The following is a 25,005-nucleotide window of genomic DNA, read 5'->3' as shown; positions in this document are numbered from 1 at the left end:
ATAAGGTCTGCGCAAGACCTCATGCAAATATCGAGGCCCTGAAGAAGTCGTTGTCTGAGGAATGGGACAAATTATCCGTCGAATACCTGCGTGCCACCATTGATGCCTTCCCTCGACGACTTCGTGCCGTGGTCGCTGCCAAAGGAGGTAGAATCGAATAATTTTTGTTGAATTATGATTTCAAGCGTTGAAATAAACTATCTGTTAAATTTCGTCTTAATCTCGCATCTACTTCTGGAGATAACGTCATCTACACTTGCACACGTAATTTTGGCGGACCCTGTACTATCGAAGGAGAGGCGCGTATTGTCCGGAGTCCCGCAGGGCTCTGTTCTTGGGCCTACCCTCTTCTTGTTATATATTAATTGTATTGGTGACAAATTTCAAAGTGACTATCTACTGTTTGCAGATGACTTGAAAATTTATGATACGAATGATAGATTGATTGATGCAGATTTAATTGAATTGGAGAATTGGTGCTCGAAGTGGAAAATGAAAGCGGCTCCTAAAAAGTGCGAATACATCAAATTCAATGCAACAAGAAAATATGCCAACTCCAATGTTATGAATCCCAAATTAAATCAAGCTTTGATTCCCCCTGTGGAAAATGTCCGTGATCTTGGGATCTACTTTTCCAGTAACCTGAGCTTCCATTATCATTATTCTTTGATTATTCGGAAATCACATCAGAGGATCAACATGTTCTTTTCCATTCTAAAAAACGCATCGTGGAGGTTTTTATAAAATGCTATACAATTTACATACGCCCTTTACTTGAATATTGAACGATAGTCACTTCTCCAATCCTAAAGGATCATATTATAAAATTGGAATCGGTGCAAAAGTCATTTGTTTTCAGAATTTGTGTTAGTGGTTTTCTCCCCTTCGTTGAAATAAATAAATAAATAAATAAATAAATAAATGCAAGCTTCAAAATGATTGTAAATACCGTAAAACCTGTATTAGCAGAGCCGGCCCTTATTTTTTTTTCCAAGGCACCTCGGAGGGCCTTTCTATTAGAGGGGCCCTTCTAATACAGGTTTTACGGTATGTAACATTTTGAGAAGATTTGAAGTTTTCCAGAATTATCTAAAATTCTGAATTTCAAAATTTTGGATAATTTCAAAAAATGAAATTTTTGAATCCTTTTTATCTAGGTCATGGCCTAATTTTTTGAGTTTCTGGGCCAAATTGAGATTTCTAGACCACGACCTAACTTTTTTGGGATTTTTAGACCATGGCCTAATTTTTTGGAATTTCTAGGCCATGGTCTAACTTTTATGGATTTCTAGGCCATGGCCTAACTTTGATGGGGTTATTCAGCTAGGTAAAAAACCTGGTTTTTTACCGGCAAAAAAGGTGAACAACAGGTTATGTCCTAATTTTTATGGTTTCCTAGGCCATGGCCTAATTTTTTTGGGATTTCTAGGCCATGATTTAACTTTTTTGGAGTTTCTAGGCCTTGCCTGATTTTTTGGAGTTTCTAGGCCATGGCCATCTTTTTTGAGTTTCTGGGCCAAATTCGGATTTCTAGCCATGACTTAATTTTCTTGGATTCCTAAAAAATCCCTCACCTTAACATTCAAAATCGCGCCAAACTGTGAAAACAGCTGCCATAGCAGTGTGTCATCCGTATCCGCCGCTAGATTATACACAAAAAGACAGTATCCCGCAGTATCTGATGGCGGTAGCGTGGCAGCTACACTAGCCGACAGTGCCGATAGCTGAGCATGAGCAGCGATTCCAGCTCCGTTGGCTGCTGGAGGACTTGCAGTCTGTGCGACTTGTTGTTGGGCCGCCGCTTGCTGTTGTTGCTGATGGGCTAGAAGGGAAGCTGTGAAGTCTGGAACCGCGGTCGCTGTGAATGGCGTTAATCCAGCTAGGGCATTCAGTTGAGACATTTGAAGAAGAGCTGATGTTGTAAGGTAGTCGGCTGGGAGGGTGGCTGTTGGTTGAGAGACTGCGGTGATTGCACCCATTGGAGAGTATCTGGAAATGTTCAAAATTATTTCAACTTAGTTAAACCGGTGCCAACCGGACCACTTGGAGTCATGCTTTGAGCCTAATCTATGAGGATTACTGTATTTCCTCGATCCTACCCAAATGATCATTTTGAGTTCAATTATCTCGGTTCTTTTCAAAGATATCAAAAATTGGTCAACTGATAAAATGTTTGTGATAATATGATAAAAATTTTGGCAGTTGGCCACTCCCTGATATCTTTCACAAGAAATAAGATATAGGATTTCGAAGTTAGGCTCTTATTATACAAGTTCTACGCCCCGCTCATTTTTCATCTCTTACTAACCTATATTTCGAAGTAATCGGCGTATGATGCATTGGTCCGATTCCTCCAGCGGCTGCCCTTAACGTCGGTGCTCCCAAAATCGTGCTCAATGGAACGAGTGTCGTTGCTGCCTGTTGTAATCCCTCCAGCTCGCCTAATAATCCTTTCGGATTGTTGCTAGCCGGATTATTCGCGAATTTTACAGTAATCTGTTCGGAACATCCTGTTGGTATACTTCCGTTTAACGTTTTGATCGCCGTATCTGCCTCGTCTTTTTTGTCGAATCGCACGAATCCCACTCCTTTTGAGAGACCTGAAAAATCGTTGTTTTTGGAATTTAGAGTCAAAGTTGGGGCCGCGGGCCGAGGATTTGGCCGAAAATCCTTTGCAAGAACGACGCTCTGTTTGCCCTCAATTATCTCAATTGAGGTAGAAGATACCAAAAATCTGTCAACTGATAAAATGTTTATTATAATATCATAAATGTTTTATTAGTTGACAGTGTTTTGATATCTTGAATAGGAACCGAAATGATCGAGCTTAAACTTGACTGGGTTGAGGCAATAAATTTGGCATTCATATGTTTTTTGAACTCCAAATGAATTTCTGAATTTCTGGATTTATGAATTTCTGAATTTCATGAATTTCTGAATTTCATGAATTTCTGAATTTCTGAATTTCTGGATTTCTGAATTTCCGAATTTCAAAATTTCCGAATTTCAAAATTTCTGAATTTCTGAATTTCTGAATTTCTGAATTTCTGAATTTCTGAATTTCTGAATTTCTGAATTTCTGAATTTCTGAATTTCTGAATTTCTGAATTTCTGAATTTCTGAATTTCTGAATTTCTGAATTTCTGAATTTCTGAATTTCTGAATTTCTGAATTTCTGAATTTCTGAATTTCTGAATTTCTGAATTTCTGAATTTCTGAATTTCATGAATTTCTGAATTTCTGAATTTCTGGATTTCTGAATTTCATGAATTTCTGAATTTCTGAATCTCCGAATTTCTAAATTTCTGAATTTCTGAATTTCTGAATTTCTGAATTTCATGAATTTCTGAATTTCTGAATTTCTGAATTTCTGAATTTCTGAATTTCTGAATTTCTGAATTTCTGAATTTCTGAATTTCTGAATTCCTGAATTTCTGGATTTCTGAATTTCATGAATTTCTGAATTTCTGAATCTCCGAATTTCTGAATTTCTAAATTCCTAAATTTTTCAACTTCTGAATTTCTGAATTTCTGAATTTCTGAATTTCTAAATTTCTGAATTTCTGAATTTCTGAATTTCTGAATTTCTGAATTTCTGAATTTCTGAATTTCTGAATTTCTGAATTTCTGAATTTCTGGATTTCTGAATCTCTAAATTTCTGAATTTCTGGATTACTGAATTTCTGAATTTCTGAATTTCTGAATTTCTGAATTTCAAAATTTCAGACTTTTTTGACAAAAAATCCCTAAACTCACCAGTAACATTATCCGATAAAATCCTCGATGTTATAATTTGTCCAAACGGTCGAAAAATGCCCTCCAACTCGTGTAACGTCATCGATTTCGGAATTCCGGACACATACAAATTCGATCCTTTGATCTGATCATTTGACGGTCGTGCATAGGAGACCTGGAAAATAACTTTGAATTTGTGATATATTTTTGAACTTTTTCATAATTTTTGAATCCTACATTTTTCTTTCTTAAATTAGTAAAAAAAATGATAAAAATGAAAAGACATGGACATTAATTGAGAAGGACACACATTTAAAAATAATGAGAAGCTGCTTTCTGAATCAGTCAAAAGAAAAATTATAAGTTGCGAAAAAATAAAAATATGCACAACAGGGGAAGTTGAAAATATGCTAAAAACTAGAAAACTATCACCCAAAATTAAATATTTTTGAAAGTCAAAAAAAATCAAATTGAAAAAAAATTAGAAGAACTGTGAAAGTAGGAGGAGAAACTTAGAATTTTCAAAAATTTTCAATTTTTAGACACCTTGATCGTTTTATTCTGCAACCGAAGACCGTTGAACGAGCTGACCGCACGCAGGGCATCCTCTTCTCGTACGTAATTAACAAAACCGTAACCAAGGGACTGGCCTGAAATGAAAAAAAAAACACCAAAATGCCAAGAAGTTGAGAAATGTGAGAAAATGAGGAGAACAAAGGAAATACCACTCTTGTACTTTTGAGCTCAATTATCTTGATTTCTATAACAGATATCAAAAATTTGTAAACTGATAAAATATAGCTGATATTGTGATAAACATTTTATTAGTTAAAAAAATTTTCGTAATTTTTATAGAAACTGAGATAATTGAGCTCAAAGTTAAAGTATAGGGTGGCGAAGGATATTTTGACTAGGCGCGTTTGATAGCGCTCAAAACGGAAATTTTGCTAGAATTGTTTTTTGAAATTTTCGCTATTACGTTTTAATTTTCATAATCAACTGTTAGATTTTCAAAGAATGCATAGACAGCAAAAAAGAGAATATGCTTAGAAAAAGCCTAAACTCAAAAAAATTTCGTAAAACCTAAATAGAATGACCGCATACATTTGAGCCAATTTTTCTCGTTTACTGTAATAGATATCAAAAATCTGTAAACTGACAAAATATTTAAATAAAATTCACAATATTTTATCAGTTGACAAATTTTTGATATCTCTTACAGAAGTCAAAATAATTAAGCTCAAAGTTGACCAAACTTTGATCTTTGAAATTCAAAATTCAAAATTCCAGAATCAAATTTTAGGTAGAACTCAAAAACGAGCATTTAGAATTTTAAAATTCTGCGTTTTCTGGAAAAAATATTTGCTGAAAAAACCCCTAATCTAGTCAAGGTTGAGTCAAAATACATTATTACCGTAAAACCCGTAATAGAAGGGCTATTACTTTGAGCTCAATCATCTCCATTTCCTTGAAAGATATCAAAAACTTATTAACTGATAAAATGTTTATCATAAAATAAGTAATATTTTATCAGTTGATAAATTCTTGATATCTCTTACAGGAATTGAGATGATTTAGCTCAAGTGGGGTACTGCATCGGTTGGTAGCAGACGGCGCCGACTGTACTGGAAGCTGGTTAATTATCTCGGCTCCCATGAGAGATTCAAAAAATTATCAACTGATAAAATGTGTATCATAATATTAGTAATAAGTTATTAGTTGACAGATTTTTGATATCTTTTACATGAATTGAAATGATTGAGCTCAAATATAACACCCTGGTGGTCATAGAATATGAAGACCATTTTCCTTGGTACCTCAACGTCGACTTTAAGCTCAATTATCTCAGTTCTTATGAAAGATATCAAAAATTTATTAACTGATAAAATGTTTATCATAACATGAGTAATATTTTATCAGTTGACAAATTTTTAATATCTCTTATAGGAACCGAGATAATTGAGCTCAAAGATGGTGGTCTGGGTGGGTTTCTATTGATAACCAAGCTTAAATCTGAGATTATCTAATATCTAAAAAGTGAAAAATCTTGTGTACATGTGTAAAATGCGTGTGTGTGTGTGTGTTAGGAACTTGAGAAAGGTATAAAAAACTTTTGGAACCGAAAATCTTGAAAAAAAAACGTCACGGAAAGAAAATGTTTGCAAATTGAACCAAAATTTGGGGAATGGAAAAAAAGAGAGAGAGTAGCAGAAGGTAGCAGATAATATCACACACACATTTACAGATTTACACAAAAAAAAATCATAAAAATCGATCGATCTAAAGCGCCTTTGTGTCATGCTACATGTAGAGAGAGAGAGAGAGAGATTCTGGCGACAACGGTTAGAGCAACTAAAACTGTTTGTAAAATGGTTGGTAAAAAAATCGGGCGGGAAGATTTGAAATTTGAATTTTGTTCAAAAGTTGAATCCATATAAAACTAACCTGTTACTTTGTCCCGAACCAGTTTACAGGATTCAATTTCTCCTATACTTGTAAAAAGGGACCGGACTTCTTCTTGTGTCATTCCTTGTGGTAGATAATTGATGATTAAATTGGTTTTCGACTCTCCAATATCCACATTCGGAGCCGTACAGTATCGTTGGGTGCCGGAGTAGGAGTTCTGGAAGCATATTAGAATTTAGGATAGTTACAAAAGTTGGAATTCTAAAATAAATTCTTCTTTGAGCTCAATTATCTCGGTGCCTGAAAGAGATATCAAAATATTATCAACTGGTAAAATGTTTCTGATGTCATGAAAAACATTTTATCAGTTGACACTTTTTTCACATCTCTTAGAGGAGTTGAGAAAATTGGGCTCAAACTTGTGGGAGCGAGCCCTTCTATTACAGGTTTAAGAGTATTCTAAAACCTTGATAATGTTCAATTTTATTATTACCGTAATTCCATGCTTTTCGAGTTTCTATCTAAATCAAAATTAAGAACTTCTGCATTTTGAGAGTTTGGGGGGAAATTTTAAAATTCCAAAAAAAATCTAAAAATTCCAAATTTTAGATGATTCTCCTCTAAATTTCCCACATTTCTGTCTAATTTTCAACTTTCCAGCTCATCTAGAAGCCGAGATATAGACATTTGAAGTTTAGGGAGGCTAGAGACGCAGTGTGTCTCGTCGTCTGGCGTCTCTAGCCTCCTGAAACTTCAAATCGCTGTATATGGGCTCCTAGACAAGCTAGAAAAATGATTTTTTGATCGAATTGTGTAAATTTGTCTGTTTTCAAGGCCGAATACATGTTTCTGAAACCAGCTAAAACTCCAGACAGATTGTTTCAAATTTTCAGCCTCAGTTTTGGTCCATTGACTTTTTCCAGAAATCCCAAAATCCCTAGTCTCCCTGTCCAGTACATGACCTCCCAAAAACCATTTCAATTTCGATGAAAAACATTTTTCTCGCGCATGGTAACCGGAGATGCTCCATCATCATCATACGGGGAGCTCTCTCTCTCTCGATTTTCCATTTATTTGACCATGTCTCAAATTTCTTGAAGAAAAAGAAAATGGTGGTGGTAGGGAGCACATATAACATACTGAGCATGTTCTTCCCACCTCTTTCCTCTCTATTTTCTTTTTGGGAATCGAGAAAGGAACAATACCCTTGGGAAGGAAATGGAGGAGAAGAAGAAAAGGAAGAGGACTGAATATATATGGAAATGTGGGGATGTTGAACTGGTGGAATATATGAAAAATTGGGTTCTTTAGGTTTTTGGGGTCAAACATTTAGTGCTAGAATTGGGAAAAAAAGAAAAGCTATTAGAATATTGAAAAAATCAAAATTCACTGTAAACACTAATGGAAGAGCCCCCGAACTTTGAGCTCAATTATCTCGGTTCCTGTGAAAGATATCAAAAATTTGTTAACTGCTGAAATATTGGTGATGATGTGGCAAATATTTTATTAGTTGACGTGATTTTGATATCTTTTACAAGATCCGAAATAAATCGAACTTCTAAAAACAAATAGGAGCAATAATTTTATATTTTTTAGAAATTCAGAAATTACAATTTATTTTTTGTTAGACAAGTTAGATTCAAAATTTATGGCCCTAAACGTTAGAAAGTTCAACTTTTCAAAATTTTGAGATTTCATGAGAAAAAACGCGGTCTACTTTGAGCTTATTTATCTCATTTCCTTAAAAAGATATCAAAAAGATTGTCAATCAATAAATTACTTATCATAATGTCAGCAAAATTTTATCAGTTGACAAAACTTTGATATCTCTTACAGGGACCGAGATAAATTGGGTCAATGTAGACGCCATGGGAATTTCACTTCACGACTATACCCTTAGGATTTGAGGTCAATTATCTAGATTTCTAGGCAAGATATCAAAAAGTCGTCAACTAATAAAATATTTTGGATATTATGATAAGCATTCTATCAGTTGATGGTTTTTTGATAACTCTTATAGTTGCCGAGATAAATTGGACCAAAGTTTACAAAAATAGCAATTTTTCCAATTTTCTAGCTCTAATATTTCATTTTCAATTTTTGGTCCACATTTCTAGAATCCAAAAATGTTTGACCCCATAAGATTCACTAAAACCTTTTTATTTTCCCCAACCACCAATCCATCAAACTTTGAGCTCTCTCTCCAGCTCTCCAAAAACTTCAAAAATCTCCCCAAAAATGGAAGAGATGCGCTGCATTTGACGGGTCTTCTGAATTCCCAAATGCCAATTTTTCAAAAATCTTTCTATTCGAAACCTCTCTCTCACACAAAACTACTTGTTTCCTTCTTCTTTTTCTTAGTTTTCTTTCAAAAATCTTCCATTCATTATGCCTAGAGAGGGGACGGAAGGATATAAGGAGCTGTGTGGAGAGAGAGAGAGAGAGAGAGAGAGAGAGAGGCCACACCGGAAATGGAAAAGAATAAGAAGGGACCAGTGGAATATATACTGAAAATATTTGTTTTTGAATCCAAAGATGTATACGTTCAGAAAAGAGAGAAAAATGAGATTTTTGAAATTTTTTAGTTGAGAAAATGGGATTTTTTGTAGTCCTGTAGAAGGGTTAATGATCCGAAACAGAGACAATATCGCTGGAATTTTAGCTAGTTTCAAAAAATAAGGTGGGTTATTTCTTAGAAACATTCTTCGGGTCTACAAAACAGACTAATTTGCTCCAATTTTATCAAAAAACCACTTTTCTAGCTCATCTAAGAGCCGAGATACAGGCATTTGAAACTTCGGAAGGCTAGAGACGCAAGACGACGAGACACGCTGCGTCTCTAGCCTCCCAATTTCAAACGACTGTATCTCGGCTCCTAGATGAGCTAGAAAGGTGAAAATCGGACAAAAATTATGCAAATTCTTAGTGCTATTCGATTTTTGTAAAAATTTGTATTGATTTGTTTTTCAAAAATCTGTGTTTTTCAAATTTTCATCAATTTTGTGATGACTCATTTTTCATGAAAAAAAAATAGGAAAAACACTAAATTTCAGTCTAAACCCTACTTCTCTAGCTCATCTAGGAGCCGAGATACAGCCGTTTGAAGTTTCGAGAGGCTAGAGACGCCAGACGACGAGATACACTGCGTCTCTAGCCTCCAACACTTCAAATGGCTTTATCTCGGCTCCTAGATAGGCTACAAAATTGAAAATTGAACAGAAATGTGTGAAATTTAGAGAAGAATGATCCAAGATTTGGATTTTTGAATTTTTTGGAATTTAAAATTTTCGCATTAATTTTCTTATTTTTGGCACTTTAGCTTTTTTCTAGCGTTTTCAGACTATTTTAGCACTATGTCTAAAGCAGTTTTAGATTATTTCAAAACTTTAAAAAACTAACCTGTGTAGTTTGTACGGGTCCCGTTGGCATATTCGGCGTTTTGGGTGTCAGCAACGCTTCCATCGTCATCGTCTGAATGTTCTGAAGACGACGTCTTCTTGGTCTTCTGAAGTTGACACACCACTTCTCTTTCCCCTTGGCCTGTCAGGAAAGAACAAAAGAAGAGCTCTCTGTCTGTCTCTCTTTTGAAATTTTGAACAAGTAGAATACGAATAGAGAGCTCCGTCCGTCTGTTTTGTTTGAAGAAGAGACTAGTGGTTTGGGCGGAGATATATGCAAAAAGTGGGCGTGGCCTAATTTATCCTGATGTGTGCTCCGTTGGAATAATATGGGAGCGGATGGACAGGATGAGAGAGATGAGGTATTCTGTAAAAATGAAGGAAAATTAGTTTTTTGAGATTTTGAAGAAAAGAGAAGGAGGTAAAAAAAAGCAAGAAAAATAATTATGAAAGAGAAGAAAAGAAAATTTGAGATTCCAATTTTTTCAGATATTGGGATGTTTGGGATTCTTTGAATTATTTGGGATTTTCAGACTTTTTTGGAATATTTCAGGATACTCAAAAGTTTCTAAAGATTCTTATTTATTTATTTTTTTTTTGAAATTCCTTGAGATCTTTTTAGAATTTTTAGAACTATCAGGATTTTTAGAATATTAAGCATTTTTAGAATTTTTAGGATTTCAAATAAATATTTGAGCTTTTTGGATCCTGGGATCTCTCGGATTTTTAGGAATTTCTGAATTTCTGAATTTGTGAGAAAATGGTAAGGAGTTCTGATGAAAATGTATTTTTCAACGCTCGGGAATGTTCTTGGATAGTGGATATGATTAGGACTCGGTACCAAAATGCATTTCCTCCAAAAATCTCATCTTCCTAGCCCCTCTAACATATTCCCAAAGTCAATTAAAGTTGTTATTCGCCGATTTACAACTATATAGTTATTATTACATGAACAAGGGGAATTTTTATTGTTTTTATTATTGTGTGCTATTATTATTATTACCAGGGTGTCTAGTAGCCTAACTCCCAACTGAGCTTATTATTACTATTATATGATTATAGAATAGGTAAAGCTGGTGAGGGTATAATAGTTTTCGATCTAGCGAAATCTAAAAAATTAGAATCAAATCTAGTTGAGTTTAAAGTTGAGAGCTGGGGGGTTATTGTATTACAGGTTTCACGGTAATCGGAAAGTTATAAAGGGCCGAACTCGGTTAATTGCTTATTTTAGGATGTTCAGTTATTTTTTGAATTTGAAAAAAAACTTGTACAGTTTTTTTCCATCTAAATGATTTCCCAGAAGATTGTAACATTTAAAGGTGGGGGGGACATGAAAAAAATAATGTTCTCGAAATTCCGTTCAAAGATGCCTCTCGAGGAGTTGAACTTGTGAAGGCGATGATTGAGGGTGCGGCGCCGCTACCGACTGAGCCATGCGGGTAAAGAGAAAGCGCACGCCCGATTGCATACATAAAGACGAGGACGACAGCTGTACGCAGAGTGACATTAAGCGTTGTACACCGTCACGGTAGAATGCATACTCTAGCTACAAAAAAACTACGAAAAATCTCCTGTCCCCCCACCTTTAAAAACTAATATTCTGATATAAAATTAAAGATCCGAGTCATGTTTACACTCAATTTCAAGTTAGAAACAACCTAAATTCACATGTGGTATTGGCAAATACTGTGAAACCTGAAATAAGAGAACTGAATGTTCTGAAGACGACGTCTTCTTTTTTTCAATTTTCAGACTAACTGTTAACTTTGAGCCAATTCATAAAAGTTCTTGTAAAAGATAACAAAAAGTAGTCAACTGATAAAATGTTAATCAAAATATCACAAACATTTTACCAGTTGACACATTCTCAAAAATAAGAGGTCTCCGGGGCCTTCTATTACAGGTTTTACGATAGATCAGGTCAGTAGATCAAAAGTGTTCCAGAAGAAATGTCCTTATTAGGAGAGCCAAATTTTAGAAAACAAAAAAAAAAGTAAATGCAATCGGTAAGGAGGAAAATAGTGTGGAAATAAGAATAAGGCAGGTGAATATGACAAGTTTGTGTATGCACATGATATATCAAAAAATTAAGAAAATTACGAAAACCACAAACTTCTAGAAACATGCTGAATATCAGGGATCCATAGAAACTACAGTGTTTGTTAAGCGGAATACATTAGCAAGATTTCCAGAAAACTGGAGTTGGCTGAATAATTTTCGCATGAATCAATACAGCTTCAATTCATCGGAAACTTTTAACTTTCCAAAATTGAATCCTCTCCAACTATCCAGCGTGGCAGTTATGACAAAAGCGGATTCAGTGGATGGGGGATGAGACAGGTGTAAAAACAATGGTTGATCAAACACGAATGACCTGGTTAAGAGAAGAAGAAACGATGTGGTGGGGGAAAAAAGGGGCGGATAATATAAGAACTGTTCCACGTGTTTGGATAGGTGTTACTTTATGTTAAGTGAGAGTAAATGGAGACATATGGGCTTGGAACATGGCGAAAAGAAAGCCTTGAAATTGACAACCTCGGCGGTACGGGCTAGCAACATAGGTGGACTTCGGTGGGCCCAACAAGGGTTTTTCATATGAGAATGAAAAAAAATCCTTTCTACCCGAAAAAAAATCCTCAAGTCAGGAATCTATTCCTGTAATCCGAAAGCTATCTAAAAATTCGAATTACATCCTGAGCCGATCTTCCTAAATTTGAAAAAAATTGAAGCCAATTTCGAGAATCCAAAAAAAACCAACTTACTGTATAACCTACAACCTGTACTTCCGGAGGGCCCTTTTATTTCAGGAACATCACAAGCTTCTGAAATCTAAATAAGAACCCTGGTGATCTCAAAGTTTGATCATTGGCGAGAAAGTGCAAGACAGAAAAGGATCTACAGTACCGGTCAATAAGATATAAAAACACTTTTTTTCCAGTTGATTTTCGGTCATTTTCAGGAGTCTGGAGCTTGGGTAGTCAAGTTTCCGATCGTTTTGAAAACTTTGCAAGTTGTAAAACTGACCGAGATTGGAAACTTTGCATTCACAGATTTCGAATTCCTGGGTTTTCAGCTATTTGCCGATTTCTGAAAGTCATCTCTTTCTGGCTTGTTTTTGTGCTGAAAACGTCAAAAAAATTTCAAAGTGATTGGGACTTTGGCATCGGCGCTCCAGAGCACTGAAAACGCTCAAAGTCATCTGAAAAATACATTTCTGTATATATTATTGACCGATATTATATATTTGAAAAAAAATTTAATAGCTGACCGCGCTTTTTATATCTTTCTGGAGAAACGAGACTTTTTAGACTGAAAAATGTCGAAAAATTCAAAATAGACTTCATCTAAAATCTGGCTACCAGATTTATAAACCATGTTTCCAATGTCTCTAAACAACCAAAATAACCTCTCTCCCGCACTTTTTCCATTAGTAGGCCCGCCTATTCAGTGTTATATTCTATACACGACAAACACACAGTTGAATGAACAACCACACACACGGGCATCTTTTTCTCTCTCTCTCGAAAAACCTGAATAGGTACCGAGAGAGAGAGGACTCAATTATGTGTTAGTTAGGGTTTCTGAAGAGGTAGGGGGCTATTTGGTGACCCCCATATTGTTGTGAAAAGTGGGGATATAGAGAAGAGAGGAAGGCAAAGGACACATTTATAATTGCTCTTAGTTTTGGGAACGGCCCCGGGATACATACAGTTCCCTAATTGAGTCTACATGCATATACACCTCGCCATGAGTGATGGATATTAATAATGGGTAGGCGGGAGATTTCGAAGGTTGAGGAGAAGGATATAGAAGCTAATTAACCCGAAATTGAGAAATTGAAGTTTTGAAATAGAGAAGCTCCTTGAAGAGCTACGCGGTGACGAAGGTGCAGGAAAACAACCCTAAACGACGCGGGTTTAGGATCTCTGAAAAATGAATTCAAGAGCAAAACTATCCCAAATTACAATTTTTCAAAGGCCTAAAAATTTTCCTATGCTTCCAGCCAATTTTCAAAATTGTATAGTAATTTTGAAGCGAGTTATGAAAGTTTGAAGTTGAAGATGCCCCAATGTTAGGAAACAAGGCTTGCTGATTAGAAGTTAGAAACCTGACAATATGAAATTTACATCATTTTGAAGCTCTAAAAATTCGCTACAAAACAAGATAATTTTCAAATTTTTGTGTCAAGATTGAAGTTAGCTATGGCGAGTTTGAAATCAACTGCGTACTGTAATTGCCCTAAGTGAAGCCCACTCTATACGTGCTCTTTGAGCTTAATTATCTCGGTTCTTGTGAAAGATATCAAAAAGTAGTAAACAGCTAAAATATAGTTGATATTATGATGAACAATTTATCAGTTAACAACTTTTTTAATTTCTTTTTCAGAAAGTGAGATATATGGTCTCAGAGTGGACGGTTTGAGGGGAATTCTATTTGAGTGTTTATGGTGATTCGCCGTAAGTTTAAATGGAAAACTAGAGAATTTATAACAATAATACTTTTGAACTGAGTTGTAGAGGGAATCGAAAAGGAAGAAGTAGAAGTTTGATATTTCCGGAATCCTAGTAATCCTAAGAATCTGAGAAATCCATCTTCTGAAAAATTCTGATGAACCATTTTAAAAATACTGAAATATTAAATAAAGGAAAACTGTAAACCGAAAGAAATTCAAGACTTATAAAACAACTGAAGAATAAATATCGACATTTCGCAAAGTGTTTAAAAAATCCGCAACTAAAAATACCACAATGTGTGTACCTAGGTACTAATAGTCAATAATAAAAACTCTCTTCCTCGTCCTTCCGATAGAGAGAATTAATATGAGAATATATATATGAATCCGACGGATCGTTGTCATAAAAACTTTTGATCCACCTCCTCCCCACGGATTTCATATTATTAAATGGGCGAGAGAGTGAAGAGACGCAGACACGAAAAACCGAGGAATCGGTAGTTGTAGAGATAGATAATAATGATGATGATGATAGAAATGAAATGTGTTTGGGAGGAGAAACTAGATTTCGTTCGCCCATCACCACACACTCATGATTCGAAATAGGAAGAGAGAAACATTTCGAATTGTTATTATGATGATGATGGGGAAATGGTTATGTATGTTCAGATGGCTGGAATTGTGAAAAATGTAGAAGGATTATGGTATTACCTGTGGTGTGGATTAGTTACAGTGAAGAGAGGAGATCAGGGGGGAACATATAGCCCACCGTAATCTACCCAAAGTACCCTAATCTGAATGTGGTTGTTAGTTTGAAAGCCACAAGTCATTATACAGTGTCTGTCAAACTTCCGATGACTTTGAAAATTCGAGAGGGTGTAAAACAGACCTAGATTGATAATTTTGCATTCACAGAATTTCTCGAAACAAAAAATTTTGAAAGCATTCTATTCTGGCTTAGCTATTCAAAATGAGGTGATTCGCAGTTAGTAAGTTAGACATGTGGACCGGAAGAGACCATTAAAAATTGTGAATCGTGAATCTTGGAAGAAAGAAAATGACGACTTTTCTTAAAAATCAAAAGATTATTGAAAAAAATTAGAATTGCCCTTTTTCCATAGAACGTTACTTTTGCAGAATTGCAATCATTGACTTCATTAGCGATGTTGAATTTGTATAGATTGGGAAATTTTGAAATTTGAAATTTGAAGTTTGCTAAAAGTTTTGTGTTTCTGGGGGAGAAAAAAGGAAAAACACCATGACCACCTTACGGGTATCCATGAGCACGGGACAAAGTGAGCAAGGACATTCAAAGAAAGGGTCAAGAAAAATTTGAAATACGCGCGATACTTTCTAAGGGGGTCCTAGAAAAATAACTATTTCAATGTGGTCCATAATTTTCGAAAATTTCCACATCTACCTAGTTTTCTATTCCACAAAAGAGCCTTTTACTTTGAGCTCGATTATCTCGATTCCTATAAGAGATATCAGTAATCTGTCAACTGATAAAATATTGGTGATACTATGGTAAACATTTTATCAGTTGACAACTTTCTGATATCTCTTACAGGAGCTGAGATAATGGAGGTCAAATTTGCCGGCTTCTATTAGATGAAATGCGGTGAGCAACTGACGTCAAACAGCCATAACTTGCTTCAACCTCATCATAGAAATTTGAAAATAATTTTGTTCTGTAGGAAATTTTCAGAGCTTCAACATGATACAAATGGAGAATGGAAAAACTCAGAAAACGTCCACATTCTGTTTAAAAAACACTCAAGGAGTTAACTTCCAGGGATAATATTGAAGTTACCGCATTGCTACCGGCTGAGCTACACATTGGTCAAAAAACTGACTGACTGTGGACCTTTGAAATCTTGGCTATGAATTTTGAAATGAGAACTTTTCTAATTCTGATTTTAAATAAACAAATTTAAACCTTTGAAAAATCCCTAAAACATATGAAAAATCCCCAAAAGGTATACTTAAATGTAATAGAGGGTTTTAAGTAGGCAAAAAAAAAAACGTCAAGGTGGGAAGAAGAACATGTTCGGTTTTCTTTTCACTATGGAAACACGGCGGGAGACGCAGAAATGAAAGGCAAAAGAAATGCCAAATGGGAGTAGAAGAAGAATAAGGCGAAATTCAGATGACGTTGGGGTGGTAGGGGGTGGTAGTGAGGAAACGGAGAAGAATAGGGGACATGTGCATGGCTTGAGAGAAGGAAAGATTTTTGTGAGCCCAGAGCGTTTTTGGAAATTTTTAAAAGTTGAAAAATGGAAAGAAAAACCTTAAAAATCCAAGTCTTGAGCCGAATTTTAGTTTGGTGTGACGTCGTTTTGAAGATGGTCTGAAAAAATTTGAATTTTAGAGAATTGATCAAAAAAAGATTTCTTAAGAAGCGAGAAAAAATCATATTTGCGGACGGGTACAAAGCGGGCCGTGGCGGGTCGTGTCATAGTTTTTTTTAGGATTGATATTTTTTGAACAACTAGATTAGATATGGTAGAACTCGACGAGCACTACAAAATGATACTATTTGGGACACTGTATCATGCTTGTGAACAAAGTTACAAGCCAAAAAGCTGCAAATGCGGGCCGGGCCGGTTTTTTCGGCCTGTTTGGTCTGTAACTTTGTTCACAAACATGATACAGTGTCCCAAATAGTATCATTTTTTAGTGCTCGTCGAGTTCTACCATATCTAATTTAGTTGGTCAAAAATATCAATCCTAAAAGAAACTATGACACGGCCCGTCACGGTCCGCTTTGGGCCCGTCCGCAAGTATGGAAAAAATAAACCAGAGAATTTTTAAAATTGTAGAAAATTAAGATTGAATATTTTTAAGATTAACAAGATAATAATAAAAAGTTCTAGAAAGTTGGAATTTTAATATATTTTAAAAACCCAAAAAACGCAAAAAAATTGGAAAAATCCTAAAATTTCTAAAAGTTTTTCAAAAATTCCAAATAATTAATTAAAAATTTGAAAATCCGAAAAAATCCGAAAAAATCTTTTTTAACAATTTTGAAAATCCAAAAAATGCTGAAATCCAAAAAATACCTAAAACCCAAAAAAATCCAAAAAATTCTAAAATCCCTAATTCAAAAATTAAAAAATCTTAAAAATTAAAAAAAATCCAAAAAATTCCAAAAATCCAAAAAACCGAAGTACCCAAAAGTTCAATATCAATCCTGAAAGCATTCAAAACTTAAATAAGTTTTTAACCCAAAAAATGTTTTTTATAAATCTTTCCACTTTTTTGGTAATTTGATTAATTGTTTGAATTACAAAATTACTGTTCACAATCATATACTTTCAAACCTTCAAGCTGGAAATGTCAGAATCTGAGATTTTGAGTTTTTGAGATTCTCAGACTTCTTGGGTTCTCAAATTCCCAAGATTTAGGCTACCAAAAGCTCTAAATGTGTGAATTTTTTAGGTTTTTAGATTCTTAGATTTTCAGATTTTTAGACTTTCAAAAACTCGAAAAATGTAAACTTTCAAGATTTCTAGGTTTCTTGAATTTTTAAAAATCTCCAAACTTTCCAAAACGGAATCCCTCCATTCCTATAAGCCACATAATGGGATATGTAGACTGACTTCAAAAGGCACCCAAAATGAACGTAAACAAAGTCGTGGGATACTGAGTGAGTGAGAGAGAGAGAGAGAGAGAGAGAGAGAGAGAGAGAGAGAGAGAGAGAGAAGGGTCAAAAGACGTGGCGTGGAGACGTTCTCTGTTTGGGTCAGAAGAGGGGACAGAATAGACAGAGAGACCAATTAGTATGTCAAGAAGGAGGGGTCCCCTTTCGAAAATGGGATAAGAAATGGCTTTGTGTAAGTAAGTCGAGTGAAAAAAGGAGAAATTTCAAAACAGAATTTTGAAAAGTCTGAAAAAAAAGCCAAAATTTTTGAGTTTTAGACGTTTGCGAGGGTTTGCTAAGGATGGAGGTACTGTCCAATTTTTGAACTACTTTTAAAAAATTAGAAAGTGGAATAAAAAGAGTTCCGAAATCTCAGAAAAAAATACTACGAACACTCTAATAGAAGGGCACCCACACTATCAAGTTTCAGCTTGATTATCTCGGTTCCCATATGAGATATCAAAAACGTGTCAACTGATAAAATGCTTCTCATAATATGATAAATATTTTATCAGTTGGCTAATTATTGACATCTGTTACAGTAGCCGAGATATGCAGGCTCAAAATGTAAACCTTTTATTAGAGTGTACATGGTAAATGAAGCTGAAGTTCGATTTATTTTTCTTAGGTTTCTGCAATTCCAAAGTTTCAAAATCGCTGAAATTTGGAAGTTTTTAATTCAGGCTTAAAATTTTTAAAAGAAAATGAAAATCCCGAAAAATCTCAAATTCACAAAAAATCTTAAAATTGTCATGACCACCTAAATCGACTTATGAAAATAGCAATCTAAAAAGCTATGAAAATCCTAAAAATCGAGAAAATTAATTAAAATATCTAGGATCTTTAAAGGCGCATGGAATTCTCCACGCAAAGACTGAACCCAAAAAAAGGGGTGTGGTCCCATTTCGAACCAATTATCCATTCATAACAGGTGTTCTTTCACCTCCGTCGCCATTCTTTCTCCACGGGCTAATGGGAAAGGCAATAAGAAGAAGAAGCAGGTGGACAACAAGAACTTATCAATTCAAATTGGCAGAAGGCTAGTGGTCGTAGAAATGACTTTGAATTGTTTTTTTTTTACTATTCTTCAGTTTCTACCGGGGCCCTAATTGTTCTGGTTTTTAGGGTGGGACTAGAATGTGAGAATGTGGTGAGACTAGGATGTTTCAAATACGCTGTAGTGCCAAATACTAAGAAATAAAAATTGTGAGCAAGATTTATTAAATTACTGTGTTGCTCCTAGCTAGTTACGAGGTTCACGCCGTCTATTACCAACTGATGGGGCGCCCTTACTCGACCTTAATTATCTCGGCTCCCATGAGAGATGTCAAAAAGTGGTCAACTGATAAACTGTTTATCATGATATTCTTAACATTTTATCAGTTGACAATTTTTTGATAGCTGTCACGGAAACTGAGATAACTGAGCTCAAAGCGCAAGCACCGAAAAGCGGGAGAAGCGGCAGCAGCACATGAAGTGCGCCAAGTCGACGTTGACTCCGGCACTTTGAGCCCAATTATCTCGGTTTCCATGAGAGATGTCAAAAAGTGGTAAACTAATAAACCTTTATTGTAATATTCTTAACATTTTATCAGTTGACACATTTTTGAAATTTGAACCGAGATAACTGAGTTCAAACTTGGCAGTGTGGGTGCCCTTTTATTACAGGTTTTACGGTATGCTAAATTTTATCGCATAGGCTAAAAAGTTTTTCAAGGTTATCAAACAAAATAGAGCTTCAATTTTGTAGTTGACAACTTTTTTATAACTTTTTTGGTTTTCGAGATATGCGCCTTTAAAAGAACCGTAACCTGAAAATGGAAAAGAAATTGTTGATAATCATATTGCTCGCATTAGAAATCTGTGAATTATCATGAACCTGTCAATCTATCAGGATATTTTTTTATGGTAACCCAGATACGGTATCTTTCTTCCCAACTTAAAAAATTTGGGACTCTTGGCCGAGTTTTTGGAATTTTTAGGCCACCAAAAACAAAATTGTGTTAAGTAGGTTTTATTGACTGAACTTTGAGTTCAATTATCTCAATTGCCATGAAAAACATCAAAATTTTGTCCACTGATAAAATGTTGATGATATTATGATAAACATTTCATTAGTTGACAAATATTTGATATATGTTACGGGAAATAAGATAATTGAGCTCGAAGCTTTTACATTCTCGTAAATTCTCTGGTAGCAGCTGACCCTATACGTGCTCTTTGAGCTTAATTATCTCAATTCCTGTAAGAAATATCAAAATTTTGTCAACTGATAAAATGCTCATCATAATATCATCCACATTTTATCAGTTGACAGTTTTTTTGATATCTTTTACAGAAATCGAAATAATTGAACTCAAGTAGGGGTACTCCATCGGATGGCAGCAGTCAACGTCGGCCATTTAGCTCAGGTGAGAGCGATCCATTTTTAGCTCAATTATCTCAATGTCTGTAGAAGATAGCAAAAACGTGTCAACTAAAAAAATGTTAATGACATTATGATAAACATTTTATCAGTTGACAAAATTTTGATATCTTTTACAGAGATTGAGATAATTGAGCTCAACGCCTAAGCCAAATTTTGGTTGAGGATTACCTACAGTACCTCGGTATTTCTTAAAAACCCTTCTAGATTTATAGCAAAAGATATATATTTAAAATCGTCGTGTTATTCATTTTTCAAAAAAAAAATCGTGTCAGGGGGGACAAAACAAAACAAAACCTAATGAGAATTTGCTTCACTTCTTCCTTCCAGGAGTCGTGAGAGATCGAGAGAGTGTGGGAGTGAGAGAGAATTAGAGAAAACCGACACAGAGTCCCTTTATCCATTATTCAGTGCTCTCTAGAGAGAGCTCTTGTTTTCTTTTTTCACTTGTTGCTCCGTATTCTGGAAGTAGGAGGGGCCGAGGGCTCATCTTATTCGGTTGACTTGACTTCTTCTGTTACTCTCTCTCTCTCTCTCTGGACCAACGGAAGGAAGTGAGAGAGAGAGAGAGAGAGAGAGAGAGAGGGAGAGAGGGGTTTTTGTTGTGTCTCCCTGGTACTAATTAACTTATTGTTATCCGATGGAGAAGGCTTTTATACGATGAAATGGGATGATGATCCTAGGAGATCTTATTGGGTAAGCTTAGGGTGAACATTCCATGAGCAATGTGCCTTTATTGGGTGCGCGTCAATTTAAATTTGTATTTGACCAAATTTTGGTAGAGAAGAAATTGTTCGAATTTTTCAATTTCCAATGATTGGACCTTAAAAGTGGTCTGAGTTTTTTATTTTCAAAATTCCTGATTTTCAGAAAAATTCATAATTTTTTCATAAAATTCAGAAGTTCCTTACATTCAGAAATTCAGGATTTCAGAAATTCAGAAATTCAGAAATTCAGAAATTCTGAAATTCAGGAATTCAGGAATTCAGAAATTATGAAATTCAGGATTTCAGAAATTCAGGAATTCAGAAATTCAGAAATTCAGGAATTCAGATATTCAGAAATTCAGAAATTCAGAAATTCAGAAATTCAGAAATTCAGAAATTCGGGAATTCAGAAATTCAGAAATTCAGGAATTCAGAAATTATGAATTTAGAAATTATGAAATTTAGAAATTCAGAAATTCAGAAATTCAGAAATTCAGAAATTCAGAAATTCAGAAATTCAGAAATTCAGAAATTCAGAAATTCAAAAATTCAGAAATTCAGAAATTCAGAAATTCAGAAATTCAGAAATTTAGAAATTCAGAAATTCAGAAATTCAGAAATTCAGAAATTCAGAAATTCAGAAATTCAGAAATTCAAAAATTCAGAAATTCGGAAATTCAGGAATTCTGAAATTAGAAATTCAGAAATTCAGGAATTCAGAATCTCAGAATATCAGAAATTCAAGAATTCGAGAGAATCTAAAGTTTTAAAGAATTTCAAAAAATTTCGAAACTGACCAAAAACTTCTAAATTTTGCACATATTCAACAACAACTCCCTAAAATAAAATACTCCATATAATCCATATGTGCATAAATTATACAAAAATGATTTGTTGGAAAGAAAGGGAAAATAGAACAATACATTATACTGAAAGAGATAGAAAAATGGAGAACATTTGAGAGTGGAGGAGGCTAGAGAAAGTGGCAAGTGTGTCAGACAACAGGAATGAATTTGCATAATTATACATACTCTCTCTTTCTTTTTCTATTTTCCTACAGAATAGATAAAACGGGATGAACCCATCCATTTTACATATAAGACACTCCCCTGCTCTTTTGGTTTTTAAAAATAGTTTTTAAAAATTATAACAAACGAATAATGTACGCTCTGTTGCCAAATCACAAGAAATTGAACCTGTGAGCTAGATTTCAGAATTACTGTGTTGCTCCTAGCTAGTTACGAGGTTCACGCCGTCTATTACCAACTGATGGGGCGCCCTTACTCGACCTTAATTATCTCGGCTCCCATGAGAGATGTCAAAAAGTGGTCAACTGATAAACTTTTTATCATAATATTCTTAACATTTTTTCAGGAGAAGCGGCAGCAGCACATCTCTTATAGGAACCGAGATAACTGAGCTCAAACTTGGCAGTGTGGGTGCTCTTTTATTACAGGTTTTACGGTATGCTAAATTTTATTGTATTGGCTAGAAAGTTTTTCAAGGTTATCAAACAAAATAGAGCTTCAATTTTGTAGTTGACCACTTTTTGTTAACTTTTTTGGTTTTCGAGATATGCGCCTTCAAAAGAACCGTAACCTGAAAATGGAAAAGAAATTGTTTATAATCATATTGCTCGCATTAGAGATCTGTGAATTATCATGAACCTGTCAATCTATCAGGATATTTTTTATGGTAACCCAGATACGGTAGCTTTCTTCCCAACTTTTAAAATTTGGAACTCGTGGCCGAGTTTTTGGAATTTTTAGGCCACCAAACTAATACTGCTCTAAAAATGGTGTTTTTATCTGAAGTTTGAACTTTGACTCTAATTATCTCGGTTGCTATAAGATATGTCAGAAATCTGTTAACTGATAAAATGTTCATCATAATATCACCAACATTTTATTAGTTAACAAGAATTTGATAACTTTTATGGGAGCCGAGATAATTTAGCCTAATTAGGTGTACCCCTTCAGGTAGCGGTAGGCGGCATCGACCGCGGTGCTGAGCTCCAACATCTAGAAAGTTCAATTTTTATGTTTTATTAGAACATTTGAAGAAATTTATGATCCTAGGTACAGTAAATACCAAAAATAAAGTCCCAAAATAAAAAAGAAAATTCCAAAATCTAAAAATCTAAAAAAATTGATGAAACATTATAACAAGGGAAAATAGAAAGAGAGAGTGAAAAGATAGAAAATCTTTCAAAAAAAAAAAGGAAAGAGTGAGAAAAACAGAATGAGAGAGAGAGAGAGAGAGAGAGAGAGAGAGAGAGAGAGAGAGAAAGAGATTTTCAGGAATCTGGAAGAGGCAGGAAACGGAAAATGGGTATTAGAGAAAATGAGATAGAGAGCCTTTCCCTTGTGGAGCTATTCTTTTATTTCAAAAAAACATTTTTTTTTGAAATTCTAAATCTTCTAAAATCCTTGTTCAAAAGTTTAAATTTTAGAATCAAAACCTTTAGAAAAAAACTGATTCTGAAAAAAAAAACTATCGTCAACACTCTAATAGAACGCCACCCAAGCCATCATCTTTGAACTCATATATCTCCATTCCTGTTAAAGATATCAAAAAGCGGTCAACTGACAAATAGTTTATCATAATATCAGCGACATTTTATCAGTTGACAAAATTTTGATACTTCTCATAGAAAATGAGATACATGGGCTTGAAGTTGGCAGTTTGTGTGGCGTTCTATTAGAGTGTTTACGGTAAATGGACTTTTAAGATTCTAAGATTCGAAAACTCAAAAATTTTGAAATTCCAGCATTCTGAAATTTAGAAATTCTGGAAATTCTGAAAATTCTAAAAAAGTTCGCCCTTAAGTTTTCTTCTTTTTCCACTTTTAGGTGGGAAAAACTTCATTTTTTGGTTTAATTGTGCGTGAGAAATCGACCTATTTTCTCTTCGAAAAAGTATGACACCACGTGGCAAAACTAGGTCTCAACTCAAGAAAAAAAGTAAAAAATATATAAAGTAGTCCCAAAATGGGCGGGTAATTGGAGCCTTTTAGATAGAAAAGGGAGGGAAAATAGTAATAAAAACTCTTTTCTAGGAGGAAGGAACTAGAGAACGATTTATAACTTGAGGGAGGGCGTTTTAAGGCTGAGCAATTAACTACCGTAATCCTAAATATTTTAGTTTTAAAAGGAAAAATTTTAAGAAAAATTGTTTGGTTTAAAAATTCAAAAATTTCCAGAACTTCCAATTGCTCAACTCATTGTATCAAAGGGGATCATACTGTAGATTTTTATAAAACTGAAAAACTTAGGATTACGGTAGTTTAGTCGCAAGTTTTAGAACAATCGATTTCAATGGCTTTTGGTGGGAATTCCAGAATTTTCGGGATTTTTCAAAAATCAGAACTTTTCAAATTTTTGAAAAATCTGAAAGTTGAAATTTTTCAAATCGATCTATCTACAGTAATCCTTGGATAAAATGAGATGATAAATGAAAAACTAGAAAGATTCGAATTGTGATAAACTACAATTCAAATCTTTAAAAAATACGATTTTTTGATTTTCAGATTTTTCAAAAAATTTGAATGTTGGGATTTTTGAAAAAAGTTATAAATTTCAGATGTTCTTGAAATTGCGGATTCTGATTTTTCAAAAGTTCGAAGATTAGGAAATTTCACACTTCAGGAAATTTTGGATTTTTCGAGAATCCAGAATTTGCAGAATTTCTGAAAAATTCAGAAATTTCAGATTTTCGGAAAATCACAAAAATTCTGGAATTCCCACCAAAAGCCATTGAAATCGATTGTTCTAAAACTTGCGACTAAACTACCGTAATCCTGAGTTTTTCAGTTCTATGAAAATCTACAGTATGATCCTTCGATACAAATGAGTTGAGAAATTGGAAGTTCTGGAAATTTTTGAATTTTTAAACCAAACAACTTTTCTTAAAATTTTTGACCCAATTTTTCAAAATTCCAGAAATTTCAAAACCCCATGATTCTTAAATATTGAAAAATGTCCAAAAATCTATTCTAAATTTCAGAAAATTCTGGAATTCCAACAAAGACCTAGTTTCCTAGAACTTGTGATTTTCGAGTCCATAAAACTGAGCAACAGCATCGACTAAACGAAAAATTTACGAAAAATGTAGGGACCAGGTGCATCATCGAAGAGTCGGACGAGATCCGAAAATCTGGAAAAAAAAGTTTCTTGGGTTGAGAGATAAGCGATTTGTGAAGAGATTTAGACAAGCGGGAAATCGGCAAAAAAAACGTT

General features: G+C 34.5%; 1 protein-coding gene across 1 annotated transcript in view; it reads right to left on the bottom strand.

Annotated features, from left to right (window-relative positions):
• The window catches only part of Cbr-exc-7, a gene marked incomplete at both ends in the record, with an annotated part of 17,348 nt that extends 7,739 nt beyond the window's left edge, over window positions 1-9,609 (bottom strand). Inside the window, 6 exons of the mRNA XM_045241674.1 lie at window positions 1,575-1,989; window positions 2,309-2,600; window positions 3,757-3,910; window positions 4,282-4,385; window positions 6,181-6,358; window positions 9,541-9,609. Coding sequence (XP_045091700.1) covers window positions 1,575-1,989; window positions 2,309-2,600; window positions 3,757-3,910; window positions 4,282-4,385; window positions 6,181-6,358; window positions 9,541-9,609 — 1,212 coding nt within the window. The remainder of the gene's footprint in view (window positions 1-1,574; window positions 1,990-2,308; window positions 2,601-3,756; window positions 3,911-4,281; window positions 4,386-6,180; window positions 6,359-9,540) is intronic.
• Between the last annotated feature and the right edge of the window lie 15,396 nt (window positions 9,610-25,005).

The sequence above is a fragment of the Caenorhabditis briggsae genome (assembly GCF_000004555.2).
Source record: "Caenorhabditis briggsae complete genome, chrII, whole genome shotgun sequence".
Lineage (NCBI taxonomy): Eukaryota > Metazoa > Nematoda > Chromadorea > Rhabditida > Rhabditidae > Caenorhabditis > Caenorhabditis briggsae.
The sequence above is the reverse complement of the archived record's forward strand: the minus strand, read 5'-3'. Positions and strand labels throughout refer to the sequence as shown.